Below are 21,555 nucleotides of genomic sequence, written 5' to 3'. Positions count from 1 at the left end.
TCCTTTATCTGATGTTGAGCTACCAAATTATTGTTTTCCTCAGAAAGACTCGACTAGGATTTCCACTTCTCTTTATATTTACTTAGTAAAAGGTGTCTGTGGCTCTTCACTTTCAGAGAAAGAAGAAAAGCAGACGAGAGAATCAACGTCTTCAAAAGACAAAGGGACAGAATATTGGAATAGCTTGAAAAGGGTTAGGAAAGAACGCCCCCAAGTCCAATGTTCACCTGGGGCTAAAGTGGGAAGAAACAAAAGAAAAACCAATGTGCAAAGAACAGCCTTCTTTCAAGGTGACTCTCCAGAAAGGTCCCCAGGAAGCTTACCCTCAGTCAGAGTCCAGAAGATTCAGAGCTTGAACTCTAATGGTCAGTGTTAGTCTCTGTCTGGAAATCCGACTTTTTCCAAGTCTCTCTTCACAGCAAAGAAATGCATGTGGTAGTGGTAGCAACAGAAGTGATATTGCTCCTAAGCATGGGGTGGACATCAGACTCCCTCTGCTCACCCACCATTTTTTACAGAGACTGCTGGATCCGCCGCTTCCCAGGTCTTCTAATTGATTTGGAAGAGTCTCAGAAGCTGGGAGCCCAGTTCTTGAAATATTATTCTGAGAGCACTGGCCAGAAGTGCAGTAGGAGCTGCTGTCTTAGGAAGGACGGTAAGTATTAATAACATAATTGAGCAAAAATAAGAGGGAGTTTCCAAGAATGAAGATCTAAGTAAGGAGCCTTAGGCAAAAGGCCAGCAAAGATGCTGTGGGATTAGAGGGGGAGGAGAGAGACAGAGAGAACCTGAGAGCAAGCCAGCAGAAAGAAAGAGAGCTACCAGACTGGCTTTGCAGGATGAGCCAGAGCAGGCTCTATTTACAAATCTAGTAAGGTCCCAGAATGTTATAGAACCTACAAAAAAAAAAAAAAATCCTCTTTTCTCAAAAAACTACTAAGTGAAAATATTTCCACCAGGATTAGTATTTTTATAGCCCAAAATATAACATATATGATTTCAAAAATGTTCACATTAATTTCCTTTTCAAAATATCTTTTCATGATATTAGTATCATACCAGATTTCTGAAATGTGCTTGCTTGGGTTGACCAAATGTGGTATGTATTGAATAGAAATTTAGCGTGCAAATCGTATTTTGAAACATTTTGTTAAATATCAAATAATACAATCATATTTTCAAATTTTTCTAATGAATTTTTTTCTTTATGATATGGAATCTGGGTGTAAACATCATGGATATAATATGATCCAGGCGTTCATGATCCAGGAAAACATTTCATTGTTGCAGAATTTCAAGTTTGCAATTGCCTAAAGACTTCTTTATTTTTCATTTTCCCCATGATTTTAAACCTACTTGGAAAGAAACAACAAAAGCAACACAGTACTAAAATAATAATTCCCTTCATTGTTTCACTTTTTTTTTTTTTTTTTTTTTTTGGTGCTAGGGATCTAGTGAAGGGCCTCTTGCATGCTAGGCACACACTACCACTGAGCTATGTACCTTCCATTTCACACTTTTTTTTACCATAATTCAGTACCAATTTATTAATCACGAATTCTACTTATCCAATTATGCATGTAAGATATCTGAAATGAAACTTGGAGCTAATTGGAGAGTATTACCAGATCATCAAGGAACCACAATGTGAGAAAATGTTACTGGCCAAGTTGTCAAAAGCTGATCAGGCACAGCTAGGCTGGCAGAACATGCCTATAATAACTTGGGAGGCTGAGACAGCTGGAGCAAAAGTTCAAGTCCAGCCTGGACAATTTAATGAGACCCTGTCTCCAAACTAAAAATTCAAAAAAGGATTGAGTACGTTGCTCAGTGGTAGAACACCCCTGGATTCAGTTCCTAGAAGCACAAAAGAAGAAGGAAAATGTTAATAAGGCACAAAGAGAACAATTAATTTAATAAAGGGGAGTTCTTTTTAAAAAGCTGGTCGATCCAAATTTCCACCTTCCGGATGCTTCTAACTCTCATAAGCCTCCACTGAGGGGAAGTGGGGGAGGGGCTGTACATTTTCTGAATTTTCCCAGGGCGTGAATCCCTAAGGCCTGTGACCTCTATTTTCAGGGCTACTGTAACATCTAGGACAATTCCACAATCTTGGAGCCTCTGCAGTTTCACATTGTGGTTTTCTTCCTTCAGAACAGTAAAGGGTAGGAAGGCATACCCCAGTTTTTATCTGGAGGTCAGAATTTTCAACCGTGAAGTCACAGAAATGTGACTCTGCGGTCCTGCATGATGGTGCACACCTGTAATCCCAGCAGCTCGGGAGGTTGAGGCAGGAGGATCGAGAGTTCAAAACCAGACTCAGCAAAAATGAGGTGCTAAACAACTCAGTGAGACACTGTCTCTAAATAAAATACAAAAAAGGGTAGGATGTGGCTCAGTGGTCAAGTGCCCCTGAGTTCAATTCCTGGTACCACTCCTCCAAAAAAAAAAAAAAAAGAAATGGAACTCTGCAAGGTATACAAGAAATATAAAACATATTTTAAAATTGTTCTCTACAGCATAAACTACTTTATCAGAAATTTAATTATCTTAAATTTTAATTTTTTAAGACCTTTCCCTTAAAACTTTGTAGTGCAGTCCTTAGGGATTATACTTATAATCTGTAATGTATTAGCAATGAATGATTCATTAACTTTTGTCCTATTCTTCCTCCTTAGGGAAAATGAAGGATGTAGAAAGTTGAGGGTGTCCCAGAAATAATGGTGGAGATGCAGCTTCTAATTGTTAACCTTACACAAAAGCCATACATCTTCTCCCAGTAGCGATTCCACAGCTGAGTGAGGCATGCTATGGGGTCTGGTAACTCTCTAGTCTAATTTTATTAAAGAATTTGATACCTTTTGGCCAACCAATATTTCACATTATGTGTTATTACTGCACTGCAACAAAAGCAAAATCTGTTGCATTTTGGGGAAGATGGACTGAAGATTTGCATCCAACAAACTGACTTCAGGTTTTCTAGAAATAGCACATTTTTTGAGGAACAAATTTAATTAGAAAAGGGGAGACAGCATGAGCAAGTTATGTGCTCCATGAATACAATTCTGTGGGCCAATGCTGCTGCCTATCCACTGCCTGCCACCCTAAATGACACTGAGTAGCCTTTTCCTTGGACGTGATTTTTTGCATATGGGGCTAGTGCACATCTGTAGTCAGGGTCACTTGGCCTGCTGCCTTTCCACCATTGGGCTTCTCCCAGTAATGTCCTTACTCTTTTGCCCTTCCTATTACTCTTTTTTCTTTAGTTATACAATTGGTCCCTTAATTTTCCTATTTCTTTCTCTGGTGGGCCCCAGCACCTTAGCATTCTATGAGGACACTGTACCCAGAAACCTATATAAATCCCCAGAGGTTTTTGTAACCAATTGAATTTTTCTTGAATATAAAATACTGAGACTAGAAAATAATGATTCCAGGCATCTTGTGTGGAATGGATTATATGAAAGATTACTTAGAGAAAATCATTGGATGTTTTCCTTTTAAAAGGCATTTTTATATTCATAGAAACCATTAAAATAATTCATAATGTTCTGTGAAATGTATGAATATAAGTCAGGTGTAGTGGTGCACATCTATAATCCTAGTGACTCTGGAGGCTGAGGCAGGAGGATTGTGAATTCAAAAGTCAGCCTCAGCAAATTAGAGAGGCCCTAAGTAACTTAGTGAGACCCTGTCTCAAAAAATAAAAAGGACTGGGGATGTGGCTCAACAATAAGTGTCCCTGAGTTCAATCCCCAGTATATATAAAAAAAAATATATATATATATATATTATATATGTATATATATAAAAATATATATATTATATATAAAATATATATATGTATATATATCTGAATGTAGCTCTGTAATACAATGTTAATCTAATGTTTCTGAAAGAAATGTAAGTTATTCAGAGCTCATCAAACTGATGGAAATCAAGACCTTCTGCAAATGTACTTTGCTCTTTCCTTTTCAGTTTCCTGTAACTTGGCTGTCTTCTTCCATGATCCTATTCATGACAACGTCAATTGCCTACACATCCACTGCCCAACACTGGAGAGCTGCATATTAGAGCCTGGAACCGGTGCCATTCTGTACAACATAACAGATGGTAATGATGATATAATTCAGAACTTTTGAAGAATGTTGGTAATATTCTAATAGAAGCATATAGCCTACAAACTGGCTGGCAATAGTTCTGTGTAAGTCCCTCAATCATTATTTTCCAGTGAACTCTGCCTGGAAATGGTTTGGATATTCAGGGCAGAAAACTGGAGGGAAATTCCCTTTAGTTTGGCACATTCAACAGTGATGAGTTCATTCCAGACAATAACAAGTTATATACAATTGGACAAAAGCTAAAGCACAGTATTTCATGTATTTCAAGAGCTTTCAACAAGAGCCAAATCAGGCAGAGGGTGATGCTAAGAAATAAAATGATAAATGGCAGCTTTGAGGTCTATGGACACTGCATACAAGGATTCTGAAGAATGTGTTTTGTCATCAAAATACAAAGGAGGTATCTGTATTCATTGAAAACTTAATGCTGTAGACTGAACTCAATATTGCAGAAAACTGTGGCCCTATCTCTGCCTTCAAATTCCTAATAATCTAGTTGATGTGACAAGTCTTCCAATTAGTGTAAAACATGTAACTAAGTACAAAAATGTTTGATACTGCCTCATTTCAAAGGCTCCAAGAAGGGCAGACTAATGAAAGTTATTTTATTCAGTGGGTGGTGGTGGGGAATCCTTGGAAAAGACCAGGAAGAGGCAAAATGAGCTCCGTTTCGCATCATAGGAAAGTAAGAAAACTGGTGTGGTTACCATATGGTGACAATTGAAGTTGCAGTGAAAATATGGCTAAGAGGGTGGGGTCGGCTCGCCAAGGGGCTGTGGACAGAGAAGCATTTTAGGAAGGCTTTTTCAGAAATAGGGAATTGACAAAAGCATTTAACAAGAAAACTCCATAATTAAGTCTGATGACCTTAGTCTAGGACAGTTATATGCAGGGTACAGAGTAGAAAATCTAGTCAGAACTGGGTGCAGGACTAATCCCAGCAACCCTGGAGGCTGAGGCAGAAGGGTCACATGTTTGAAGCCAGTGTCAGCAACTCAGCAAGACCCTGTCTCAAAATAAAAAATAAAAGAGGCTGATCACGTAGCTCCCTATACTGGAGAGGGATTGGAGGAAGGAAGAAGAGAGAGAGAGAAAATCTGGTCAGAGAAGCATGAGATCTGGGCAAGGTGATTGTAGTTGCCATGGAAAGGAGGGATAATTACCAAATATTGGAATTTCTTTGGAAACAGTGAGCTGGTCTTAAGTTACTTTTTTTGCCTTTCTTTCTTTCTTTTTCTTTTCCCTTCCTTTCTTTCTTGTACCTGGGATTAAATCCAGGGACATTATCACTCTACCACCAAGCTATATCTCTAGCAATTTTTATTCTTTTATTTGATTTTGAAATATGGTCTAAGTTGCCCAGGTTGGCCTCAAACTTACAATCATAGACGTATGACACTGTGTCTGGCCTTAGTTACTTTTGAATAAAGGAAATGAAGGAGTCAGAAATCACACCAGTGCAGACTTCACTTGGGGACTGGAAGAACAATGCCCCTGACTGAGACAAGGAGGCAGGTGTAATGACCTTGGCTTTGGGCATATTCATCATTAAGCTGATGGAAGGTGTGTGGGTGGAAGATACTGGAGAGGCATGACCAGAGCTCAAGAAAGAAGGAAAACTTGGTGATACAGATTTCAGTGTCATCAATGCTGTGATAGTTGGGGACAATTTCTTTGTGTGTGTTGGGGTGGGGGGATAAAGAGGGAGCAGTCAAGGGGAAGCAGAACTGAAGAACAAGGATTGAAGAATACAGAAACTGTACAACAATTTAGGAGCAGAAAGAGGACCAGCAGACCACTAAAAATGAGAAGCAGGGAGCCTGGGGTAAAATGGGAAGGGGCTTGGAGTCCAGTGAGTCATGGAAGAATTTCAAGAGGATCATCAGCAGTGTTGAGCACCAGAGAGCAGCCAAAGCAATGAGAGGCAAGAGATCAAGAAATAGTAAATGAGTTGGGCACAGTGGGCACATGCCTTGATCCCAGCAGCTCAGGAAGCTGAGACAGGAGGAGGAGTCCAAAGCCAGCCAGCAACAGGGAAGCACTAATCAACTCAGTGAGACCCTGTCTCTAAATAAAATACAAAACAGGGCTGGGGATGAGGCTCGGTGGTCGAGTGCTCCTGAGTTCAATCCTTGGTACCCCCACCCCTGAAAGAAAAGAAATAATAAATGAAAGCCTATAATCCCAGCTACTCAGGAGGCTGAGGTAGGAGGATCACAAGTTCAAGGCCAGCCTGGGCAACTTAATGAGAACCTGTCTCAAAACAAAAATAAATAAATAAAAAGGGTTGAAGATATAGTTCAATGGTAATGTGCCCCTGGTTCTATCCCCAGTTCTAAAGAAACAAATGACTGATTGCCTTAGAAACATAATTTTGACAGAATAGTGAGGAATGTTAAGAAGATTATAGAGGCAAAACAAAGAAAAGAGATGAACGTTGGCATGTTTTCAGAGAGACAAAGAGATAGAGACAGACCATGTAGTCTCTTTACAGAGACCAGCAGAAAGCTCTTGAGCTTTTTTCTTCCCCTTTAAAGAAGCAGCAGGATTTGAGCATGTCTGAAGTCAGAGGAAAAGGAGTTAGTACACAAAAGGGAAGTACTAAAAGCAGGACCCTCCGGGATTGGAAAGAGGAGACTTGAGACTTTACTTATGATTTTGAATTGTTATCCTAGTTTATTCAACTTTAAAATATTCTCTCATAGCTCACAGGGTTACTGTTTCTGCAGCTCTCACACACTCACTATTGTGCAAAAACTCTGGCACACACAAAACCTTCTTGGGTGTAGTCAAATTTGTTCATAGCAGAAAGTAATCTTAGAAGTTAAGATAAATTCAAATTTAGCCAGTATGTTGCTAAGTTTTTCAGGAGTTTGCAATGGTTGAACTTGAACTTTGCTTAGTTCAATAATTCATCATAGCAAAACCCAACACTTCTCTAATTTGTGCTTAAGGTGTTCTCTTTGAAATTGAAATGAATGTATCTTATTTATCTTTCAGGTATAGATCCAGATTTGCTGGTTTTTGAGCAATCACCTTCCACATATCTAAATACCCGTTCTTCATCTGATAGGTGGGAGAGACTAAGGATTCTAAAAGCTATGAATTTAGATTATAAACAACAAACCACCATGATAAACCACATGTTGCCATCAATAGAGGCTCCATCATCAGCCCCACATCAAGATTTGGTTGTAAATACAAACAGTACCCGTTATTCAAAGGAATTAACCACAGATTTTTGGGCAAAGTTCATTTCCCTGAATGACTCCATTACCACCAAGGTAAACATGGTGTCACCAAGCACTGACTTAATCAATGATCCAGATAACCAGACTGTTTCTCCTTTCTTTGTGCCCATCAACACAAAACTTTCTCTTATGCCTATTCCATCCCAACTCAACAGCAGCAAACAATTACTGAATAAAACCAAGGGGTACAACAGCAGAAATCAGACATATGAGAATGAAGACAAGATACTCGATGGGGCACCTGTGACTTTAAAGACCTGGCTGGCTTCTGTGGCCTCATGCACCTTTGTCATCTTTCTTTGCTGTTGTATGGTCATCCTGGCAACCAGATGCTGTCGAAAGCAACAGGGCCAGTATAAACTAGGACAGAGAAAATCCAAGCAAAGGATCCAAGCAAAGTAAAAAATGTAATATGCTGAAGAACGACTCCTAAAAGATGTCATGAGATTATAAGCTTTCAAGGGTATCATCTTCAGTTTTCTGTAAGACAAGGAAGTTTGAGTAAAAAATATAATTACACAGGATGCTCACTCCTATTTCTAAAAAGGCAAATGTTTGGTAAACATAACTGCTTTCTTGATTATTTCCAAATTTTGAGTAGTGTTCCCTCTGCCATAGTTCCAAAAGTCTGATCCCTAGAGTTATTATTTAGCACCATGTGGGAGATAAAGTTCTCAGTGTTATAGGTATATGAGCTAATTGGATCCTTACAGCTCTGTTAGGTACACATTATTGACTACCATTGTTACCCAATAATATGCTACATTATACTATACACTATTACTATTGCATCTTACAGCTAAGGAAGGTGAGGTGATGAGAGAGTGAGCATTTGGCTGAAGTCACACAGCTAGTAAGTGTCAGGGTCAGGTCTTAAACATAGACAATCTAGTTCAAAAGGCCATGCTCAAAATCACCAATAGACTAAGAACCTATTTTTTCAATAAACATGAAAAAAAGGATGCCAGGTAGAAAATGCCATCAGATTTCTCTCAAAGTTGAGATCAAATTATTGTCCCATGTGATAATAAAATCATTTAGTGGCTTGAGCAAAAGAGCACTATTACTGTTACTGATCTTTACTGATATTACTGTTACTGAGCAAATGCTTCCTGACTTTTATGTTCAATTGATAGATCCTTCTCAAGCCCAATCCATCTTCTTTATTTTCTAAAACTGAGATGCCTTTCCGTAAGTATGGTTCTGAGCTCCTTTATTCTGTTGAACAAAGCTGGGGAGTTTTAGTTTACATCCTTTGCTTGTACACATTGTTTTCCCAGGTAGGTAGTAGAGCACTTGTCCAATGTGGGCAAGGACCTGGGTTTAATTCCCACACACACATTAAACAAAAAACCCAAATGAAAACCAAAGAAACAACAAAAAACATTGTTTTTCCCAGGTGTAAATACTATTTCTGGGTATTTCAGCTCTCTCCAAATCTCAGACCAGATTTATCCCTACTTCTTACACTCAATTTTTTTTTTTTTTTTTTTTTGATCAGGGATTGAACCCAGGGGTGCTTAAGCACTGAGCCACATCCCCAGCCCTTTTTGTATTTTATTGAGACAGGGTCTCCCTGAGTTGCTGAAGCTGGCTTTGAACTTGGGATTCCCATGCCTCAGCCTCCCAAGCCACTGGGATTACAGGTGTGCACCACTACACCCAGCTACACTAGATTCCTAAATATGGAATACTGTAATTCAAGACTCTAATGATCTTAATCTTCAGGCCCTTCATCTTATGCCTGAAAAACAGCCAATAAGAATAAAGGATAAGGGAACATCCTATTCCAAGATTAATAAAATAGTACTGTTTCCTCAGATGTTTAAACAAACTGACCAATGGCTTAAAAGATGTTTCTTTCTCCAGTATTGTTAATGAGTAGAGAAGAGAATGAGTCTTTTAATATTAAAAAATATACAAAATCTCTTATCAGTGGAATATCAACTACAAATAGAAATCGGATGTTAAAAGGTAATCAATTTAGGGCTGGGGATGTGGCTCAGTGGTAAAGTGCTTGCCTGGCATGCATGAGGCCCTGGGTTCAAATCCCTTAGCACCCCCCCCCCAAAAATATATATATATAATCAATTTACCTGAACTTGATAATGATTCATAGTATTAGGTATCATCATTTTATCAATTTATTTCCTAACACTTTAAGTAGGCACCCCCATTTCATTGGCAAAGCAAATATCAAAATTTAAATTACTGTACAATAGTATTTGTGTATGTGTGTTTTTTTTTTCCTTTATTGCAGTACTGGCAGCAAACCCAGCACATCACGCATGTTGGACAATCACACTACTGCTGAATGACATTCCCCAACTATATTCACTCTTTAAAACAAATAACTTTATGTATGTATAAATTGCTTAGGTCTTTCAACGAACTACAGCTCCTAAGGGGAAAATTTTTTTTCTTTTCCTCCTTGGAGTTTCTCAGAATTTTTCTTATTTCTTGAAGTTGATAGTTTCATAGAAATGGCAATAATTTGAAAAGAACATATTTAAAATTATAAGGAAACCAACCTCCTCCAACCCTTCTTCAGACCCTACTTTCGCCCTTCAGATAAACTGAGTAAACTTGAACTGGACAGGCAACCCAGACCAGTTAGAAATGAAGCAAAAATAACTTGGGCTAGAAACTATATCCATACTGGAAGCCAAAAGGGACCAAGTAAGACTTCAGAATAAGATTTAAACTTTTATTAAGAAACAATAAGAAATTTGAGGGCCCAGTCAGTAAGGCTAAGGTCATTACATCCACTTAGGAAGTAACCATGAAATCTTCCTAACAAGGTAACTCACCAGACATTTCTATTAGGAAAAAAAGTCTGTAACTGTTCAATATGATGAAATACCAAAACGGTCCCAGCCTCTCAAGTAGCTGGGATTATAGGCTTGCACTACCACACCTGGTTTGGAATGAAAACAGGCAAAGAGAGAACAAAAACCCACAATTAACAAGACAGATTTGATCTATTTCTCAGTTGCCTAAGTGTTCAAGCAACTTCTGAGAGATACAACAGAATTTGAGCTAAGAAGTGACTACACTCTCAATACACCCTAAAGTTCCTATCTAAAGGACGAATTTGATAATGTTCACCATATATACAGAATCAGTTAAAAGATTTTAAAGGACAAGGAGGTTATTAATGGCAAAAAAAAGCCACTTAATTACTGTTAAAATTACAGTGATGGCAACAATTTTTGAGATACTGTTGCAGTATTAGGGATTGAAACCAAAGTTACTCCATCACTGAGCTTAACAGGGTACTCCAGCCCCTTTTTAGCTTTTTTTTTTTTTTTTTTTTTTTAATATTTTGTCTTAGTTATAGGTGGACACAGTACCTTTATTTTTGAGTGGTGCTGAGGATCGAACCCAGGGCCTCACGCATGCTAGGTGAGTGCTTCACCACTGAGCCACAACCCCAGCCCAAAAAAACATACTTTTTTTTTGGTGGTGAATTGAACCCAAGGCCTTGTACATGCAAAGCAAGCACTCTCCCCAGACCCCTTTTTTCAAGTTTTTTTTTTTTTTTTTTTTTTGGTGCTGGGGATCGAACCCAGGGCCTCACGCATGCTAGGTGAGTGCTTCACCACTGAGCCACAACCCCAGCCCAAAAAAACATACTTTTTTTTTGGTGGTGAATTGAACCCAAGGCCTTGTACATGCAAAGCAAGCACTCTCCCCAGACCCCTTTTTTCAAGTTTTTTTTTTTTTTTTTTTTTTGGTGCTGAGGATCGAACCCAGGGCCTCACGCATGCTAGGTGAGTGCTTCACCACTGAGCCACAACCCCAGCCCAAAAAAACATACTTTTTTTTTTGGTGGTGAATTGAACCCAAGGCCTTGTACATGCAAAGCAAGCACTCTCCCCAGACCCCTTTTTTCAAGTTTTTTTTTTTTTTTTTTTTTTTTGGTGCTGGGGATCGAACCCAGGGCCTTGTGCTTGCAAGGCAAGCACTCTACCGACTGAGCTATCTCCCCAGCCCCTCAAGTTTTTTGAGATAGGATTTTGCTAAGTTGCTTAGGGCCTCACCAAATTGCCCAAGTTGGCCTCAAACTAGCAGTCATTCTGCTCGGCCTCCCCAGTTGCTGGGATTACAGGTGTGTGCCACAATACCCAATTTAGGCAGTTTAACTTGTAAATGTCTGCAACCCCAGCATTCAGATCAGTTACTTGGAGTTGGCAAACTGAAAAGGCTGAGAGAACAGAGTCCTCTACAAGACTGTCCTCATTTCTGACACCAACTGTAAGTTTGGGGGTGCAAAACCACCCTCAGGTAAAAAAAAAAAAATCACTGGAGAGCTGGGCACAGTGGGGCATACCTGTAATCCCAACGACTCAGGAGGCTAAGGCAAGAGAATCTAAATTCTAGACCAACCTCAGCCTTAGCAACTAAGTACTAAGCAACTCAGCAACTTAGCAAATAAGGTCCTAAAATAAAAATAAAAAGGGCTGGGGATGTGGCTCAGTGGTAAAGCATTCCTGGGTTAAATCCCCAGTACAAAAAAAAATTTTTTTTTCACTAGAAAAACAACAGAATTCAGTGAAAGTTACTACTTGCACAGTTGTGGTGTATTGTAAGGAAAGCACAGGTTAAAATCACTCATGGGAGAAGCACATAGGTTGATGATGGGACTAATGACACGTTAACTAACTCAGGTTGACTCCTTACTTCCTAGCGGGTGAGCAAGATCACGGCCTCAAAGGCGGTTTCAAAAGTTAATGACGATAAATCAGACCACCGTCAGGGATTGGTTAACAACAGTTCCGTGAACGTGATCAGCTGGTGCTTGCCATATAGTCCTATGGGACTCTCACCTGCGTGAACCCCCCCATGCCTTGCTGACCTTTAAGCTGATTGGTTCTCGCCTAGGCTTCACCCTACATTTTGCTGAGTGACTTCCTCAATAAACAAGTTCCTGCTGTGACTGGTCTCCCTGATGTGTCTGATTGTCCTCCGCCCAGAGGGATGGGTGGGGGTGGTCAGTCGGCCCCACCTTTCTGGGTCTGGCCTTGTTGGGGAGTGCTCCCTTCCCTTGTCGCTGGTCGAAAGAGCAAGGGGGCTAAAGACCCCACCAGGTTGAAGTCCAGGAAATTTCTTCTGGACTTCTCCCTCTGAAGTCAGGACACGTTGCTGTCCCAGTTTCAGTGGGTGACAATTGCACAGAATACTGATAACCAGAGATGCTTGCCTGAGCTTTCATGTCCAATCTTTTTATTGGGGCTCCATCACACAAGTATAACTGATTAGAATGCAGGGGTACTTGGTCTCAGCTGCCAGGTGGACTGATACCATGTTACTCAAAACCTGCCCCCTGAATCATGAGTTGGTCTTTCTGGCATGGCTGACCCCACCCTCAGATCTTTGGGGGCTGGCTCCCACCCAAAATAAAGACACCCCTAATAGGTACGACTTAGATTGCCTCCCAGAGGCAGAGGGCAAAGGCCAGATCTGTCTTTGGCAAGATCAAATTCTTCATTACACATCTCTATTTCCTTTCATCCGCACTGAATGATTACAACACCCTAACTGATGCCTCTTGACATGTTGGCAAATTTTCACCACCTTGGCTTCTATTTCTTTCAAAATATTTCCTTTTTAAACCCTGTCTGTATGTCTTCCTTTATACCACAAATTTTTTATATATTTCTTCAAGTATGCTCTAACATGATTGAAAAAGTCATTTTTATCTGTCTTGCATTTCATTCACTGTCTCCATCCAATGGAACAAAACATACTGCTTTTTTTTTTTTTTTTTTGTACTCCAGGTCACATTTTCATCCTTTTTATAACCTGTGGACTCTTGGGTTTACTACTACCAAATCACACTTTCATTTTACAAATCTTTTAGACAATTGGTTTGAAATTACTTTTGACTTTCATATATATTCTCTAATTCTGTTAGGCAAAATACATCCATTGGACAAGTAAACTCTCAATAATTCCTTCACTGTGATTTTAAATTAATTGGCCATTAAAAATTTTGGAAGTGGTAAAAGATGACTCGCAGATATACTTCAAAGTACTGAGTTGGGGCTGTTACTTAAGCATGCAGGAGGCCCTGAGTTGAAACCCCAGCGCCAAAACCAAAACCAAAACCAAAGACCAAATTGAAGCTAAATTGAATGGGATTTTTTTAGAGCAGTTTTCATTTTGCCACTTACTCCAGTGAAATTCAACGTCCTATTCCTTACCTCTTTCTCAAGCTGTGGCATCTCTAACTGGGCCACCAGAGAGATGAATACCAGTTAATATCCACTTGTATTTTTCTGCTAACTTGGGTCTGGCAAAATGACCTCTAGAATATAGAACGTAGAATGCTAAACAGAGTTGAAACAACATAAAAACCCTTAAAGGGAGAGATGAACAAACTTTTTGGATTAGAAAGTACTCTTGAGGATCTGTTTCAACCCAGAATTGGTGATAGTGTAAGCTCGATTGTAAGGCTAATAGGCATGGGAACAGCACTGAGCTACAAGTGAAGGGGCTGGGTTCTGGGTCTAGCTTTCCAAATAACCAAATCATTTTTCAAAAGCAATCACTAAATACCAATCTGAGAGGAAAGAAATGTGACAGGTGACAAAATAATACTTAAATACATGTAAATGTATGAATATCAAAGTTGTTATGCAAAAATAAAATCAAAATTAGAACCAGAGAAATCACAGAGATCCTGTGATTAGTCTAATTAACCCAGTACATAAACTAAAAAACTTGGAAATAATCATTGTCATCACATAGTAGAATGAAAGGGATAATTTTAACTCTGATGTAAAACAATGGTTTTTAAACATTTTCACTTTTATATCAAATTAGATATTGATTACATATATCATAAAACTAATAAATCAAAGCAGGTTTTTCTACTTCATCATTCATGCCAAATTTAATATTCTCTTCACCGATTCTTTGTATTGAGAAAGGGTAGTTTCATTTTCCCCCTCATTCTTAAGAGTAACAACAGATTTTTGGTATTCTTCAACTTCTTTAGTACCAAGGAGCTCTTCTGTATTTACTTCTGTGTTCTCAGCAGCTTTAATTTGAAGAAGCGTTTCCAGAATATTTTTTTCTGAGGCACTATTTTTCCATATATATTCTTCCATGTCTGCTTCAGTCTTATATTTTTCCCATTCTTCAGTTTTCTGAAAGAAAAAAAGAGTTCTTAATTCTGAGAATGTTATCCAAAGATAAAATATTTGTTTTAAATATTTAAATTTTTTTAGTTGTAAATGGACACATTTTTAATTTATTTATTTTTAGTGGTGCTGAGGATAGAAGTCAGTGTCTCGCACATGCTAGGCAAGTACTCTACACCTGAGCCCCAGCCCCAGCCCCCTGTTTGTTAGTTTTAGGGAAGAAGAAGTTTGCAAAAGGTGGAGAGATCCAGGGGACCCTTTGTATGCACACTGATTGACTCCCCCTCATGGAGCACTGTTGTGTCTTACTGGCCCAGCTTTAGGGCTGCAAGCTCTATTCTTTTATTTTTTAATTGTTTTTTCTATTTATACATGACAGTAGAATGCATTTTGATTCTTTGTACACAAATGGAGTACAACTTTTCATTTATCTGGTTGTACATGATGTAGAGTCACACCATTCGTGTAATCATACATGTATATAGGGCAATGATGTCTGTCTCATTCCACCATCTTTCCTTCCCCTGTCCCTCCTCTCCCCTGATTTCCCTCTAAACAATCCAGCGTTCATCCGTTCTTCCCTAACCCCCAGGCCCCCCGCTGTTATGTATCAGCATCCACTTATCAAAGAAAACATTCAGTCTTCGGTTTTTTGGAATTGGCTTATCTCACTTAGCATGATAGTCTCCAACTCCATTCATTTACCTGCAAAAGCCATAATCATATTCTTCTTTATGGCTGAGTAATAGTTCATGGTGTATATATACCACAACTTCTTTATCCATTCATCTATTGAAGGGCATCTAGGTTGGTTCCACAATCTAGCTATTGTGAATTGAGCAGCTATAAACATTGATGTGGCTGCATTATTGCAGTATGCTGGTTTTAAGACCTTTTAAATCGAAGAGTGGGATAGGTAGGTCAAATGGTGGGCCCATTTCGAGTTTTCTGAGGAATCTCCATACTGCTTTCCAGAGTGGCTGCACCAATTTGCAAACCCACCAGCAATGTCTGAGTGTACCTTTTCCCCCACATCCTCACCAACACCTACTGTTGCTTGTATTCTTGATAACAGCCATTCTAATTGGGATGAGATCAAATCTTAGGTAGTTTTGATTTGCACTTCTCTAATTACTAGAGATGTTGAACATTTTTTCATATATTTGTTGATCGACTGTATATCTTCTTCTGTGAGGTGTCTGCTCAGTTCCCTAACCCAATCGACTGGGTTATTTGTATTTTTGGTGTTATTTGTTTTGTTTTGTTTTGTTTTTTTTTGTAGTTATAGATGGACAGACTGCCTTTACTTTGTTCATTTTTATTTGGTGCTAAGGATCGAACCCAGTGCCTCACACATGCTAGGCAAGTGCTCTGCCACTGAGCTACAGCCCCAGCCTAGTGTGTTAAGTTTTTTCAGTTCTTTATAAATACTGGAGATTAGTGCTCTATCTGAAGTATGTGTGGTAAAGATTTTCTCCCACTCTGTAGGCTCTCTCTTCACATTACTGATTATTTCCTTTGTTGAGAAAAAGCTTTTTAGTTTGAATCCATCCCATTTATTGATTCTTGTTTTCATTTCTTGTGCTTTGGGAGTCTTGTTAAGAAAGTCTGGTCCTAAGCTGACATGATGAAGATTTGGGCCCACTTTTCCTTCTATTTGGTGCAGGGTCTCTGTTCTAATTCCTAGATCCCTGATCCATTTTGAGTTGAGTTTTGTGCAGGGTGAGAGATAGGGGTTTAATTTCATTTTGCTGCATACAGATTTCTAGTTTTCCTAGCACCATTTGTTGAAGAGGCTAAGAATACCAGTCATCAAGCTGTTACCACTCACTGGTTCTATCTGCCTTGCAAATTTCTCTTACAGAGCTATCCTGTTTTCCAACAGTTACAGAAAATACTTTTGTAGCTTTCTATTCCCTAAACCTTAACACATCAACATTTCATACTTCTGAGGTTAAAAATAATGAAAGTTGAGAGGTGATTGTATCTTCTTTGTAAGAGGCTTGTGGGAATGAAAGGGAAGACCAATTACAATACAAATTCAAAGTATATATGCATGTTCATAAGCAATACATGGTTTTTATCATAATGATTCTTTTATTTCCATAATAAAAACAATTTTGTTAATTTTTTTTCAAAATTTATTACCATGTATTCTAGGGAATACTGGTAAGTTTTATAGTATTATAATTTAGACTTGGGATTTAAATGGAGATGTAACATTCTGCAAAAAACCAAGTAACCTGCTAATAAGTAGTATGCCCTGGTTCAAAGAAGTGCTAAATAGTCACATTCTTTCCAAATTAACACATAAAAATATTCTGAGCTAAAGGCTACTGTAGAATCATCTACTATTCTGAGTAATAAGTTTTAAAAGCAATAAAATGTTACAAAGGAGGTGTGTTTGTAAGATCAGAAGTACTATTCTACTTCTGAAAAAATCCACTGAAAGAACCCCAGCTTCAGCAGACAGAGCTTCAAGTTTCCTCAGACTGTGTCCCAAGAGGCTGGTAAACAGTGTCCACCCATGCCACTCTCTTATCCACATCCCCTCTATAAGAGCGCATGAAAAGAGAAAAAAAGGGAAGACATAAACAGACCACTGGATGCTACCTAGTCAGCAAATTCCATTTAGATTGCTGTGGCCCAAGGAAGAGGCTCTCCAAACACAAAGAGACCAGCAAGAAGAAATCCTCCTTTGAATCCTTCAAACAGAATCCTTCAAGAGAAACTAATAAGACACAGGGTATCTTCCCTTGCCCCCGAATTCTTGAGCCAAAGTCTTGAGCACTCATAATTCCTGAATGTTCACACCACTGTCCTACTCAGAATTTATGGCTAGAGATAATGTCCCAGTTTATGTTCTAAAAAGATCTTATTCCCTTTTTTATCTGGTAGGAAGACTTTAGGCTTGACAGAAGGTGGGGCAGAGAAAATGGGAAACTACTTGTTGTACGCTTGCCCTAAAACCCTGCTACAAATAATTTCTAAGAAACTCCAAATTTGGGGGACTTTAGAACATCAGCCATGGCCCCCTTCTCCCTGCCGGGAGAAGTCTGTATTATTCCCTTTAAATAAACCTGCTTAATATGCTTGCCTTGGCGTGCTTCTCTAGTGCTTAATCTTCAACATTAGAAGAAGCAGAACTCGTCACCGGTAAACGGCGGTATCAGATTTGGAGGTCCCACCGAGACTTACGCCAAGGTAAGTAAGCTTCTCTCTCCACGCACCCCACATCTGTTTGAGGTACATCTTTCTTTCTGTATCTTTATTTTTGGAGGGCAAAATGGGCACCCGTCGGCTATTAAATGCAGTTAGTGCAGCCGCCATCCTTAAGACTCGGGTGAGAGGTTTCCCGGCCCAGGCAAGTTTCCAATCCCCTGCTCTGCAGGCATGGCATGTTGGGGCTCTGCTGAAGCCGTTTCCTACTTTTCTGTCCAGGCCCGGAGCGCAATTGCCGCAAGTACACAGTGTCCCTAGTCCTGATCTGCCCAGGATGCGTGGAGGTGGAGGAAGGGTTGGAGCAACTGCGGGGTTCTCGGCCCGGGCTACTCTCGGGTGGACCCCAAAGGTTCCTTCTCCAGACTCCCCCTCCCGACAGCCCTGAAGGGTATCCAGGCTGATCAGTAGACAATGGCACTGAGGGAAAGCGCCAATCACCCTTGCCTCCGTATGGGCTGTACAGTGCACAACACTCCCGCACATCCACTCCCTCCTGGATGCTCCCCTTCCCTTGCTGGTCAGACATTAGGAATTCAGACTGTAGAATTAAGGCCTGGGATGATTAGTATGAAAATGCCCAGGTTCCCTTTGTTCACATAGTTAGCCTTCACTAGTCCATCTAGAGTCTCCCCATTACTGTTCCCATGCTTAAATGTACTCATGGTGTTCTCTTTAAGCTGCAAGAGGGAGGCATTTAAAAACCCCTCCCGTGAGACCCTCCAAGCAAAGGGTGTTATACGCCTAACAACCAATAAATGTCCCCTCACCCTCCGGAGATTCCTTTAGTTTACAGGGCAAGAAGATAGGCAAAAGGCACACTTTTTACTTTTGTCATTGTTTTTCATAATTAGGAGTTTATAGTGGCAGGGAGGAAAGCAGTAATGCCCTTAAGTCTGAATCCTCCAAGGGTCTCTAGCACAGGGCAAACTAGAGCCCCAGCACTTTGCCAAAGGAGGCCAGAAATACTTTGGCAAAGCCAGGTAGTGAGAGACGGGTTTTCTGGACCGGATTGAAGCTCAAACTTAGGGAGACGTCCCTGCACACAGTCTCCGGCGCGAGCGCCTGAGGTCTATTTTTCTTTTCTTCACTTAGATGGGAGCTTCACTCTCAACAGTATTGCCAGGTTCACCACTAGCCTGCATACTGCTAAATTGCAAATGATCAAGAAAAGTGCCTTTCATATGTTACCATGCTTGACAGCAATAATCTCTACCATGAGAGGAGAAAGTCTTGAGGAATCGCCCACTAAGGGAGGAAAATTGAGGGAACCCTCCCAACTTAAGATAGGCAAAAATAAATTTAAGGAGGCTTTTGGAGGATCCTAATAAATATTGAGATGTTACAAAACTTACGCCAGGTATTTGACTTCACCTGGAAAATTATGCTATTAACCATCTAGAGCACAGGCAGTTCCCAGAAACCATCATAACTGGGATTCAAATAATGAGTAGGATGCCTAAAAAAACTATTATGCAGCCTTCAGGAAAATCCTGCTATTTTCATGGAGAGACTTAGGAAAGCAATAAGAAAGCACACCACTCTGAATCCTGAATCCATAAAGGGCCACCTACTTTTAAAGTATAAATTTATCATTTAGTCAGCCCCAAATATTTAGAGGAAATTTCAAAATTGGCACGTGGCCCTGATCAATCCTCAGATGATCTTCTCCAGCTTGCATCTTCCATTTTTAATAGACATCAAAGGAAAGAAAAAAGGGAACATATAGGCAAGAAAAAGGACTTATTAAAGATCATTCAAACTGATAGAAACTTTTAATGCCTTGCAATAGTCCATGCAATTTGCCCATTTTAGGAGTTAAAAAGCAAACTGCCTAGTCCAAGACCTTAGAATAATGAAGCAGTAATTTCCCCCACCCTGTAGTTCTTAATTCATACACTTTTATCTTGGATTCCAACTGCTGCTTGGTTTACTGTTAGATTTAAAAGATGGTTTTTCCTGTTTATGCTAGACTCTGAATAGCAATTTGTTTGCCTTTGAGTAACCAGATACTGTATCTCAACTAACCTAGACAGTATTGCCTCAGGATTTAGATGGCCCTCACCTGTTCCGGACAAACCTTAGCTAAGGACTTAACAAAATTCAGAGATAAAACATTCTGTGATTGTTCTCCAGTAAGTAAAGTACATACTTTACGTGCCTCCACCCAGGAGGAATATCAAAAGGCCATTGCAGAACTCCTAAACTTCTTAGCTAATAGGAATTAAAAGATCTCAAAAAAATAAAGCTTAATTATGTCATCAACAGGTTCAATACTACAGAAAATAACCACTATAGGACAATATTCTGCCCCAGGAAGGGGCCTTACTTCAAGCTCCTGTCCTCAGCTTACCTATGAAGCAAGATTTAACCTGTTTGTCACAAAAGGGGAAAATAAATCCTGGATAGGCAGCCATAGGCAACTCAATAACCAATGGCATATCTCAGTGAGGAACTTAGCAAAGTAGCTTCATTCTCAAAAGAAATGGAAAATAAGGTCTCATAATTTTCTTTGACATCCAACCTGTACTGATGAGATGGCTAAAGTGCCTTAGGCACAAGGTTTCTATTCAAATCTGTTAGGTCCTTCCAGATCTCAGTCAAGGCTTACATTGAAATGTAAATAAAAGAAGCCCAAAGGCTCAGTAGGAGACCGGTCTCAAACCCAAGAAAAAAAAGGTAAAAAAGAGCCTTACTTAAACTCCAGCAACAGTAAATTTTGTGGTGCCTTACTAAAGTAATTAACGGCCGTATCATTTTTCCAGGACTCTTGTTTTTTTTTTAATTCTATATATTTTTTGAGCTCATGATTTTTTTGATAAGTTCTATTTTTTTTATTCAACTACAGCTTTTGAACATCTGTTACATTGCAATGGAAATTCACCTATAAAGTTACAAGGCCTTTGATTTTGTGTTATTTGTATGTTGTGCTGTCTGGTGTTGTCTGTATCAAAACTGAGCGCTCCTAAAATTAAAATTTAAAAATGGATCCAAAAACTTTTAATTCACGTGATTTAAAGGTTCAATTCAAATTGGGTAAACTAATGAAAGTAAAATGTCTTTGAAAATAACTCGCAAGTCTCTAGGTGGTCAATCTAATAAAATATTGATGTTAATAAAATGTCTAATATCAATTGTTTCTAGGACTTTTCTTCAACAGGAAAGAGATAGCAAATACTGTTCAGGACACTTGCCTGCTTTCTTGGTTTTTACAGAATAAGTGAATTAGAGTTAACATGTATGGGATTACTCAAATGTGTTTGTAGAGACATCTGATTAATTTTCAAAGTTAAAATGCTAATTGTTAAATAACATCAAGTACTCTTAACTCTTTAAATTCCATGGGGTATCATACTCAAACATTATTGGTGTTTTCATAGGTTAGTAAATAAAAGGGTTTAAACTTGCTTTGTGTCATCACTAAACTAAAAACAAGGTTACTAAGAGTTATGTCCTAACAAGTGCAATTCTATGTACAAAGGGTCCCAAAAGTTTCAACTGTGTTTCAATTAGAGTACTATAAACAACAAAATATTTAATCTTATTAAAATAGAGTAATTTATCTAAATTCAGAAATTTCATAAGAGTTGTTTCAGAATGTGGACAAAAAGGGGTCAACAAATAGGAAAGAGAAAATAAAAGGTTCTGGGTATGGAAATATATTTAGTAAAAGGAAAAAGGAAATGTTTCTGGGTAAGAAAGTGCTTGTGTGATGAAATACACGAGGGTCTAAGTAAGTGCTAAGAAAGTCTGTGTACGTAAAGGGCAAGTTTCAACAAGTTTGCGTGTAACTAAGTTGGTTTTATGTATGTGAAA

The 21,555-nt window shown here is 39.1% G+C and overlaps 2 protein-coding genes across 2 annotated transcripts in view; one reads left to right on the top strand and one right to left on the bottom strand.

Moving 5' to 3' along the window:
• The first annotated feature begins 249 nt into the window (after positions 1-249).
• Mansc4 (MANSC domain containing 4) lies at positions 250-7,969 on the top strand. Its single transcript, XM_047547925.1, has 3 exons — positions 250-655; positions 3,979-4,113; positions 7,122-7,969. Exons 1-3 carry the CDS (start codon positions 427-429, stop codon positions 7,772-7,774), a joined length of 1,017 nt encoding a protein of 338 aa, XP_047403881.1. The 5' UTR covers positions 250-426; the 3' UTR covers positions 7,775-7,969.
• A 3,401-nt stretch (positions 7,970-11,370) lies between these two features.
• Positions 11,371-21,555, bottom strand: part of Mrps35 (mitochondrial ribosomal protein S35) — a 55,732-nt gene continuing 45,547 nt past the window's right edge. Inside the window, exon 8 of the mRNA XM_047551146.1 lies at positions 11,371-14,526. Within this exon, the coding sequence (XP_047407102.1) occupies positions 14,260-14,526 (267 nt within the window). The 3' untranslated portion in view covers positions 11,371-14,259. The remainder of the gene's footprint in view (positions 14,527-21,555) is intronic.

Source organism: Sciurus carolinensis, chromosome 4, assembly GCF_902686445.1.
Source record: "Sciurus carolinensis chromosome 4, mSciCar1.2, whole genome shotgun sequence".
In the NCBI taxonomy this organism is placed as follows: Eukaryota; Metazoa; Chordata; class Mammalia; order Rodentia; family Sciuridae; genus Sciurus; species Sciurus carolinensis.
Note: the sequence above shows the minus strand (reverse complement) of the source record. Positions and strands in the feature narration are given on the sequence as shown.

Bases quoted from the DNA above. Each gene is read 5' to 3' on its own strand.
- Mansc4 (XM_047547925.1), top strand. From the start codon at position 427: ATGCATGTGGTAGTGGTAGCAACAGAAGTGATATTGCTCCTAAGCATG. The intron at 656-3,978 runs GTAAGTATTAAT...TTTCCTTTTCAG, and splicing joins CTGCTGTCTTAGGAAGGACG to TTTCCTGTAACTTGGCTGTC. The intron at 4,114-7,121 runs GTAATGATGATA...TTTATCTTTCAG, and splicing joins TCTGTACAACATAACAGATG to GTATAGATCCAGATTTGCTG.